Source organism: Molothrus ater, unplaced genomic scaffold, assembly GCF_012460135.2.
Source record: "Molothrus ater isolate BHLD 08-10-18 breed brown headed cowbird unplaced genomic scaffold, BPBGC_Mater_1.1 matUn_MA727, whole genome shotgun sequence".
Classification (NCBI taxonomy): Eukaryota; Metazoa; Chordata; class Aves; order Passeriformes; family Icteridae; genus Molothrus; species Molothrus ater.
Window position 1 is genome coordinate 3,229 of NW_023416596.1, and position 10,373 is coordinate 13,601.

The window sequence follows — 10,373 nt, forward strand, 5'->3', positions numbered from 1 at the left end:
CCTATTTCGAGCCTAGACCCTGTTGCACACCGGGACTGGGGTGCAGATTGAGATCCCGTTGCACACTCGGATCCGGCTACATCCCCATATCCACACCCCCTTGCACACCCACATCGCATTGCACACCTGGATCCCGTTGCACACCTGGATCCCGTTGCACACTCGGGTCCTTTCACAGTCTTAAGTCCAGATCCCGTGGCACACTCGGATCCCATTGCACACTTGGACCCCATCACATTCCCATGTCTGGATCCCGTTGCACACTCGGATCCCATTGCACACTTGGGTCCTTTCACAGTCTTAAGTCCAGATCCCATTGCACACCTGGATCCGGTTGCACACTCGGATCCTATCACATTCCCATGTCTGGATCCCATTGCACACTTGGGTGCCATTGCACACCTGGATCCCATTGCACACTCGGATCCCATCACATTCCCATGTCTGTGTCCCGTTGCACACCTGGATCCCGTTGCACACTCGGATCCTTTCACAGTCTTAAGTCCAGATCCTGTGGCACACTCGGATCCCATTGCACACCTGGATCCTGTGGCACACTTGGATCCCATTGCACACCTGGGTCCCATTGCACACCTGGGTCCCATTGCACATTTGGATCCTGTGGCACACTCGGATCCCATTGCACACCTGGATCCTGTGGCACACTCGGATCCCGTTGCACACTGAGATCCCATTTTACACCTGGATCCTGTTGCACACCTGGATCCCATTACACACCTGGATCCCGTTGCACACCTGGATCCCATTACACACCTGGATCCCGTTGCACACCTGGATCCCATTGCACACCTGGATCCCGTTGCACACTCACCTCCCCCCTCTCCCCCTCCTTCCCGGCTACCTGGGGGTCCCTCCCTCACACCTGAGGGTCCCTCCCTGGTACCTGAGAGTCTCCCCCTCACACCTGAGGGTCCCTTCTCAGTACCTGAGGGTCCCTCCCTCACACCTGGGAGTCTCCCCCTCACACCTGAGGGTCCCTCCCTCACACCTGGGAGTCTCTCCCTCACACCTGAGGGTCCCCTCTCAGTACCTGAGGGTCCCTCCCTCACACCTGGGAGTCTCTCCCTCACACCTGAGGGTCCCCTCTCGGTACCTGAGGGTCCCTCCCTCACACCTGGACATCCCTCCCGGCTACCTGAGGCCCTCACCCCGGCCCCTGAAGGTTCCACCCCCGCACCTGAGGGTCCCTCCTCAGCACCTCCCCGCCTCCCCCTCCCGCCGGCACCGAAGGACCCCGCCCTCTTTTCCCCGCCCCTCCAGGTGCTCAGGTGCGCGTCCATCACCTCTCGAGGAAGAGGCGCAGGGCGCGGTCGATGTTCATGCGGTGCCCGACGCGGGTGACGCCCAGGTCGATGTAATCCTCCTTGGTGAGCGCGGGCAGGTGCGTGCCGTCGATCTCGTTGTGCAGGAAGCGCGCCCGGTGCTCGCCCAGGTTCAGCGACTCCAGCCAGTCCGCCACGTCGAACTTGCTCCAAAAAGCCAAAGGTTTCGCCCCAAAAGGCTTGGGCGGGGCGGCGGGGCCGGCGATGGACGAGGCGGTGGCGGCGCGGGGCGGGGAGAGCGAGCGCAGCTCCAGGTAAGAGGCGGAGCCGCCGCCTCCTCCTCCTCCTCCTCCTCCCCCGTACAGGTGAGCCGCGGGTAAGGTGGGCAGGGAGGCGGGGCGGGGGGCGGGGCTTCCGCGGCGCTCCGAGGGGGGAGGGGCGGGGCTCGGCGCGCGCCGGAGGGGCGGGCGCACGTCCAGGTCCCCGCCCACGGCCACGCCCACCGAGGGTTTTGGAGGGGGCGGCGGCCAATGGGGGAAGAGGGCGGAGGTTGGGGGGAGGGGCTTGGTGGAGGAGGAGGGGGGAGGGGCGGAGTCCGTGAGCCTGTGGGGGGAGGGGAAAGGGGGAGGGGTTAGAGAGGGGGGAGGGGTGGGGACAGGCCCACGCCCTGCCCATCAACCCAAACACACCCAGGGGGTGGGGACAGGTGAGATAAAGGTGGGGGCAGGTGAGGAACAGGTGAGGTACAGGTGAGGAACAGGTGAGAACAGGTGACGTACAGGTGAGAACAGGTGAGGTACAGGTGAGACACAGGTGAGGACAGGTGAGAGGTGCAGTACAGGTGTGATGGGCACAGGTGAGAGAGTCACCACAGGTGTGACACCCACCCCAATCCATGCAACGGCCACCACAGGTGTGTCACAGGTGTGATGCCCCCCCAATCCATGCAGCAGGTGCCAGGTGTGCCACAGGTGTTCCACAGGTGCAACGGATGACCCCCAAAACCATGCACAGAGTGCCGGGTGTGCCACAGGTGTGCCACAGGTGTGCCACAGGTGTGATAGCCCCACAATGCATGCAACAGGTGCCAGGTGTGCCACAGGTGCCAGGTACGACGGGTGCCCCCCCAAATCCATGCACAGAGTGCCAGGTGTGCCACAGGTGTCACAGGTGTGCCACAGGTGTGATGGACTCCCCCCATCCATGCAGCAGATGTCACAGGTGTGCCACAGGTGTGCTACAGGTGTGCCACAGGTGTGCCACAGGTGTGATGGGTGCCTCCCAATCCATGCAGCAGGTGCGCCCCAGGTGTGCCCCAAGTGTGGCACAGGTGCCATGGGTGTGATGGCCTCTCCAATCCATGCATCAGGTACCAGGTGTGCCCCAGGTGTGCCCCAGGTGTGCCCCAGCCTCCAAGCCCATGCAGCAGGTGCAGCAGGTGCCAGGTACAGTGGGTGCCCCCCCAATCCATGCAGCAGGTGCCAGGTGTGCCACAGGTGTGCCACAGGTGTGCCACGGGTGTGCCACGGGTGTGCCACGGGTGTGTCACAGGTATCACAGCCCCATCCATGCCATGAATGTCACAGGTGTGCCACAGGTGTGATGGGTGCCATGGGTGTCACAGGTGTGACAGGTGAGATGGCTCAGGTGTCCCAGGTGTCCCAGGTGTGATGCCCTCCCAAGTGCCCCAGGTGTGATGGGTGCCACACCCCCCGCCAGGTGTCCCAGGTGTGGTGGAAGCCACGCCCCCCAGGTGTGATGGAAGCCACGCCCCCCCGGTGCGATGGAAGCCACACCCCCAAGGTGTGATGGATGGAAGCTCCACCCCCAGGTGCGATGGAAGCCACGCCCCCCAGGGTGTGATGGAAGCCACGCCCCCCAGGTGCGATGGAAGCCCCGCCCCCATGTGCGATGGAAGCCACGCCCCCGGGTGTGATGGATGGAAGCCCCGCCCCCAGGTGCTATGGGAGCCCCGCCCCCAGGTGTGCCACAAGCCCCGCCCCAGGTGCTAAATCCCGCCTCCAGGTGTTCTGAAAGCCCCGCCCCTAGGCGCTAAGCCCCGCCCCCGATATGATGGAAGCCCCGCCCCCAGGTGCGCCTCAACCCCCGCCCCGGCGCTAAGCCCCGCCCCCAGATATTCCACAAGTCCCACCCCAGGCGCTAAGCCCCGCCCCCGAGGCGATGGAAGCCCCGCCCCCTCACCTGAGCCTCCCCGCGAATCCTCCCTCGAGTCCCGCGCGGCTCCAGGAGGCGGCGGCCGCGCCCATCCCCCCGCGCGGGCCCTGCTGGGGGGGGGCGAGGGGCAGCGCCAGCGGGGGGAGGGGCAGGGGCGGCACCGCCTCCTCCCCGCCCCCGCTGCCCCCCCCACTCCTGCCCTCCCCTGCCCCCCCTCAGCACCACCCGGCCCCTCCCCCCCCTCCGCCCCTCCCCCGCGGCCCCGCCCCCGTCCGGCCCCTCCCCCAGCTCGGGGGGGTGGTCGCTGCTGCTGCGGCTGTCGGGCTCCTCGATGCCCGAGTCCGTCACCGCCTCCGCCGCCCCCTCCTGGGCACCGCCCCCCAGACCCGCCCCGCCCCCGCCCAACCCCGCCCCTCCCCCTCCCCCTCGGCGGGGGTCGTGGGTGGCGGCCCCGCCCCCCGCCCCTCCCCCCGCCCCTCCCCCACCGCCCTGGGTCAGCGTGGCCACCTCGCTGTCGTACGAGGTCAGGCTGGAGGTGGCCGAGTCCCCTCCCCCGCCCATGGCGGGAGGGGCGGGTGGGGGAGGGGCCCCGTCCGGATGCGGGGGGGGAGGGGCGGCCCCGGCGGGATGCGGGGGGGGAGGGGCCTCGAAGCTGTTGGCGAATTCCAGGGGAGGGGGGAGGGGCTCGGCCAGCAGCAGCTCCTCGTCCGCGTCCACCGAAGGGGCGGGGGGGGGAAGGGAGAGAAGGGGAGACCCCCCCCCGACCCCTCCCCCACCCACCGAGACCCCTCCCCCACCGTCGGAGAAGCGGACGCGGCCCTCGGCGCCCCCTCCCCCCCAGAGGGGCTCGAGGCGGCGGGAGGGGCTGGCGGGGGGGGGGGCGGGGAACTTTTGGGGAGGGGGCGCCTTGGGCAGAGTGGGCGGGCCCGAGAGGTGCAGGGAGGAGACCCCGCCCAAAAGGGGGAGGGAACGAACCCCGACCCCTCCCCCCCCGGCGCCCCCCCCGGCTCCGAGGGCGCCCATCCCCCCCAGACCGGGGTGGTGGAGGGGGGAGGGGGCGGAGCCGGCGGGGGGAGGGGCGTGCATGGGGGGGGGGAGGCCCCCGTGGAGCCCCCCCAGGTTGGGGAAAGGGGAGGAGGAGGGGGAGGGGGCGGAGGGGGGGAGGACGCGGCAGGAGCCGGGCGGGGGAGGGGCGCGCACGGGGCCCAGGCTGGGATGGAGCGGGGACAAACTGGGATGGACTGGGGACAAACTGGGGTGCACCGGGCTCATGCTGGGGTGCACCGGGGACAAACTGGGGTGCACCGAGCCCATGCTGGGGTGCACCGGGCTCAAACTGGGGTGCACCGGGCCCATGCTGGGGTGCACCGAGCCCATGCTGGGGTGCACCGGGCTCAAACTGGGGTGCACCGGGCCCATGCTGGGGTGAACCGGCGCCGCCCCCGGGTGCAGCGGGGGAGGGGCCGCGCCTCCCGCCCCTCCCCCTCCCACGCTGCTGAAGGCGCTGCCCCGCCCCCCGGCCCCTCCTCTGGCCCCTCCCCCTCGGTAGCCGCGGGTGGGGGCGGGGAAAGGCTCCGCCCCCGCCCCTCCCCCACCGGCCACGAACATGCCCTCGTCGATGCTTTTGGAGTGACGTAATCGCGGCTGGGCGGGGGGAGGGCCCAAGGCCCCGCCCCCTGCTCCCGGAGCCCCGCCCCCCAGCCCCTCCTCATCCTCCTCGGTGCTGAGGAAGAGCGCGGAGCGACGCCCCGCCCCCCACTCCCTGCGCCCCGCCCCCACCAGCGCCGCCCCGAACTGGGAGGTGAAATCCAAACCCGGCGAAGGGGGAGGGGCCATGGCGGGGGGCGGGGCGGCCCCACCCCCGCCCTGAGGACCCCCGACCCCTCCCCCACCCCCACCCCCCCCCGACCCCCACCCCTGAGGGTCCGTCGGGGGTCGAGGCCGCCCCTCCCCCGCCTCCCACCCCTCCCCCCTCGGCCTCCACGCTGCTGCCGCGGCTCGAGCGGCCCGAGCTGGAGGTCGAGGGGGCCTTGACGACGATCGTGGGTATCGCGATAGAGCTTTTGTCGCCCGGGGCCCCTCCCCCGCCCAGCGCGGCCCCGCCCCCTCCCCCTCCCCCTCCCTGCCCCTCCCCCTCCACTTTGGTTTGCTTCACCAGGGGCCCCTTGCGCCGCAGGGGCTTGGGGGGGCCCCCGCCGTGGCCCCTCCCCCCGCCGGCGCCGCCCCCGCCCCCCCCCAGGTTGTAAAGGCGCCAGGGCGCCCCTCCCCCGCCCCCCCCCGCCACGGCCCCTCCCCCTCCCGGGGCGTGTCGGGGGCTGGGGGGGGGAGGGGCGGTGTAGGGGGGCTCGGGGGGGGAGGTGGTGGGGGGAGGGGGGATCTCGTCCGAGCCGGGCACCGAGAGGCTGCGGCTGAAGCGGCCCGGGGGCGGCGCCAGGAACGGCCGCTCCTCCTCGGGGGCACCTGCGGGCGACACGAACCGCCAATTAATAATTAATCAGCTAATTAATCGAGTAATCCATGAATCGATCAATCCATCAATTTTCCTATCATTTATTATTTATTATTTATTATTTATTATTTATTATTTACTATTAATCAATAATTAATAATTATTAACCATTGATTATTAATCATTAATCATTCATTATTAACAATTAATTGTTAATTATTAACTATTACTCAATTAATAATCATTAATCATTTATTATTAATTAGAATAATTAATAACTATTGTTAATTATCAACTATTAATAATTAATTAATAGTCATTAATCAATAATCACTAGTCATTAATTATTAATAGTTTATTATTGACTGTTAATTATTAATTATTAATTTATTAGTAACATATTAATTCTTAATAATTTATTATTTATTAGTTATTAACTATTAACTATTAATTATTATCTATTTATTATTAACTATTAATTACTAATTATTAATTTATTAACAATCGACTCTTAATTATGAACTATTCATTATCAATCACTTATTACTATTAATTATTAAATTATTAGATTATTAATATATTCGCAATTATTAATTATGTATTAATCATTAATTCTTAATTAACTATTAACTATTAGTTCAAAGCTTAGCTATTAATAATTATTCATTAAAAACTTAACTGTTAATAATTATGCAGAAAATTAAATCATTAGAATTGATTAATAAAAAGTAATTGTTAAAAGTTAGCTCTTGATAATGCAACATTAAAATTAAGCGTGAAAATTAATGATTAAAAATTGGTTATTAAAGATTCGCTATTAAAATGCCTTAAAAATTATTAAATATTAAGTATTAAAATTTATTAATAAAAATCAAGATTAAAAATTATTATTAAATATATCAATAAAAAGTAATTATTATAATCGGTTATTTAAAGTAATGATTAACAATTAATTATTAATTTCATTAATAAAATAATTATTAAAATTATTAAAATTTAAAATTAAAATTAAATATATAATAACTATATACAATTAATAAATCAATTAAATAATCCAATTAATTAAATAATTAAATTTAATAAAATTATTAAAATTAAAATTAATAATTATTAAAATTATTAAAAGTTGAAGTTTAGAAATCGTTATTAAAAATCTACTATGACAATGAATTGTTAAAAATAATTCCTAAAATATTACTTAAAATAATCAATAAGAAATAATTATTAAAAATTAATTAAAATATTCAACATCAGCGCCGTGAGTTTGGGGGGGGGGGGGGGGGGGAGGGTGAAAAATGGGGAAAAAAATTAAAAGAAAACCCAAAAAAAACCCCAAAAAAAACCCACCCCAAACCAACAAAAAACCCCAAAAAGGCCCCAAAATTCCCCGAAATGGCCCCAATTCCCCGACGCACCGATGGATTTCTGGCGCAGCATCAGCCCGTGGGGGGGGCCCGGGGGCAGGAAGGGGCGGTCGAAGCCGCCCGGCCCCACCCGGTGGGGCTCAAAGGGAGCCTGGGGAGGGGAAAACGGAAAATTCACACCAATTTCACCCAAAACGCGCCTGAATTTCACCCGAATTTCACCCAGAAAGCGCCTGAATTTCACCCGAATTTCGCCCAAATTTCACCCAAAACGCGCCTGAATTTCATCTGAATTTCACCCAAAAAGCGCCTGAATTTCATCTGAATTTCACCCAAAACGCGCCTGAATTTCACCCGAATTTCGTTCGCCCAAATTTCACCCAAAACGCGCCTGAATTTCATCTGAATTTCACCCAGAAAGCGCCTGAATTTCACCCGAATTTCGCCCAAATTTCACCCAAAAAGCGCCTGAATTTCATCTGAATTTCACCCAAAACGCGCCTGAATTTCACATGAATTTCACCTGAATTTCACCCAAAAAGCGCCTGAATTTCATCTGAATTTCACCCAAAAAGCGCCTGAATTTCGCATGAATTTCACCCGAATTTTGCCTGAATTTCACTCAAAAAGCGCCTGAATTTCGCATGAATTTCACCCGAATTTCACACGAATTTCACCCGAACTTCACCCAAAAAGCGCCTGAATTTCGCCTGAATTTCACCCAAATAGCGCCCGAATCTCACCTGAATTTCACCCAAATAGCGCCTGAATTTCGCATGAATTTTACCCGAATTTCACCTGAATTTCACCCAAAACGCGCCTGAATTTCACCCAAATGGGGCCTGAATTTCACCTGAACTTCACCCAAAAAGCGCCTGAATTTCATCTGAATTTCACCCGAACTTCACCCAAATAGCGCCTGAATTTCACCCAAATGGGGCCTGAATTTTACCCGAATTTCGCCTGAATTTCGCCCAAATAACGCCTGAATTTCACCCGAACTTCACCCAAAAAGCGCCTGAATTTCGCCTGAATTTCACCCAAATAGCGCCTGAATTTCACCCAAATTTCACCCAAATAGCGCCTGAATTTCACCCAAATATTGCCAGAATTTCACACGAATTTCACCCAAAAAGCGCCTGAATTTTACCCGAATTTCGCCCAAATTTCACCCGAATTTCACCCAAATTTCACCCAAAAAGCGCCTGAATTTCACCCGAACTTCACCCAAAAAGCGCCTGAATTTTGCCTGAATTTCACCCGAATTTTACCCAAATAGTGCCTAATTTCGCCTGAATTTCACCCAAATAGCGCCCGAATTTCACCTGAATTTCACCCAAATAGTGCCCGAATTTCCCCTGAATTTCACCCAAATAGCGCCTGAATTTTGCCTGAATTTCACCCAAATTTCACCCAAAAAGCGCCTGAATTTTCATCTGAATTTCACCTGAATTTCACCCAAATAGCGCCCGAATTTCACCTGAATTTCACCCCGAATTTCACCCAAAAAGCGCCTGAATTTTGCATGAATTTCACCCAAATTTCACCAAAAAGCGCCTGAAATTTTACCCAAATTTCACCCGAATTTCGCCCAAAAAGCGCCTGAATTTCACCCAAATGGGGCCTGAATTTTACCCGAATTTCGCCCAAATTTCACCCAAATACCGCCTGAATTTCACCCAAACTTCACCCAAAAAGCGCCTGAATTTCATCTGAATTTCACCCGAATTTCACCCATAATAGCGCCTGAATTTCGCCTGAATTTCACACGAATTTCACCCAAAAAGCGTCTGAATTTCACCCAAATGGGGCCTGAATTTTACCCAATTTTCGCCCAAATTTCACCCGAATTTCGCCCAAATACCGCCTGAATTTCACCCGAACTTCACCCAAAAAGCGCCTGAATTTCATCTGAATTTCACCTGAATTTCACCCAAATTTTCCCTCAAATTTCGCCTGAATTTCACCTGAATTTCACCCAAATTTCACTCAAATAGTGCCTGAATTTTGCCTGAATTTCACCCAAATAGCACCCAAATATCACCTGAATTTCACCCGAATTTCACCCAAATATCGCCTGAATTTCACCTGAATTTCACCAACGTTTTACCTAAATTTCATTCAAATTTTCCCTCAAATTTTGCCCAAATTTCACCCAAATTTCCCTGCATTTTCACCAAAATTTCCCAATAATTTCCCCTGAATTTTCACCAAAGTGTCACATGAATTTCACAAAATTTTCCCCAAATTTCATCCAATTTTCACCGATTCCCCCCAAATTTCGCCTAAATTTTCCTTGAATTTCACCCAAATTCCACCTGGGCTTCCCTCGAATTTTGCCCAAGATTTGCCCAATTTTCACCCAGTTTTCTCCCAAACTTCCCCGAATTTTCACCAAAATTTTCACACGAATTTCACCCAATTTTTCCCCAAATTCTGCCTAACTTCTCCCAAAATTTCACATTAATTCCGCCCCAGTTTTATCCAAATTTAGCTGAATTTCCCCTGAATTTAACCCAATTTTTACCCAATTTTCACCCAAATTTCCCTGAATTTCCCCCAAACTTTCGCATGAGTTTTGCCCGATTTTTGCCCAAATTCCCCCGGTTTTCCCCCAGATTTGGCCCCCGCTCACCTCGGAGCCGAAGAAGCCTTTGGGGCGCCCCCCCTTGCCCAGGGGGGGTCCCAGGGGCGCCCCCGGCCCCTCCCCCGCGCTGATGCTTTGCTGGGCCGCGGCCAAAATCTCGTCCAGTTTGTCTGGGGGGGGAGGGGGGGAATTTGGGGAGGGGTCTCGGCCCCAAAATCCCCCAAAATTCCCTGAAATCCCCCCAAAAACAGCCCCAAAATCCCCCCAAATCTGCCCCAATATTCCCCAAAATCCCCCCCCAAAATCGCCCCAGGAACCTCCTCCCACCCCAAAATCTCGTCCAGTTTGTTTGGGGTGGGAGGGGAGGAATTTGGGGAGGGGTCTCGGCCCCAAAATCCCCCAAAATTCCAAAAAACACCCCAAAAATCCCCCCCAAAAAATCCCCCCCAAAATCCCCCCAAAATCGCCCCAGGAACCTCCTCCCACCCCAAAATCTCGTCCAGTTTGTCTGGGGG

At 56.3% G+C, this 10,373-nt stretch overlaps 1 protein-coding gene across 1 annotated transcript; it reads right to left on the reverse strand.

The window, feature by feature from the left end:
- Window positions 1-1,287: 1,287 nt before the first annotated feature.
- LOC118701131 (SH3 and multiple ankyrin repeat domains protein 1-like) lies at window positions 1,288-10,028 on the reverse strand (the record flags this gene model as incomplete). The annotated part of the gene is made up of 6 exons (XM_036405759.2): window positions 1,288-1,886; window positions 3,486-3,663; window positions 3,725-5,181; window positions 5,357-5,918; window positions 7,323-7,422; window positions 9,907-10,028. Coding segments are annotated over 6 exons (3,005 nt in total), but the record flags the coding sequence as incomplete, so codon positions are not given.
- Between the last annotated feature and the right edge of the window lie 345 nt (window positions 10,029-10,373).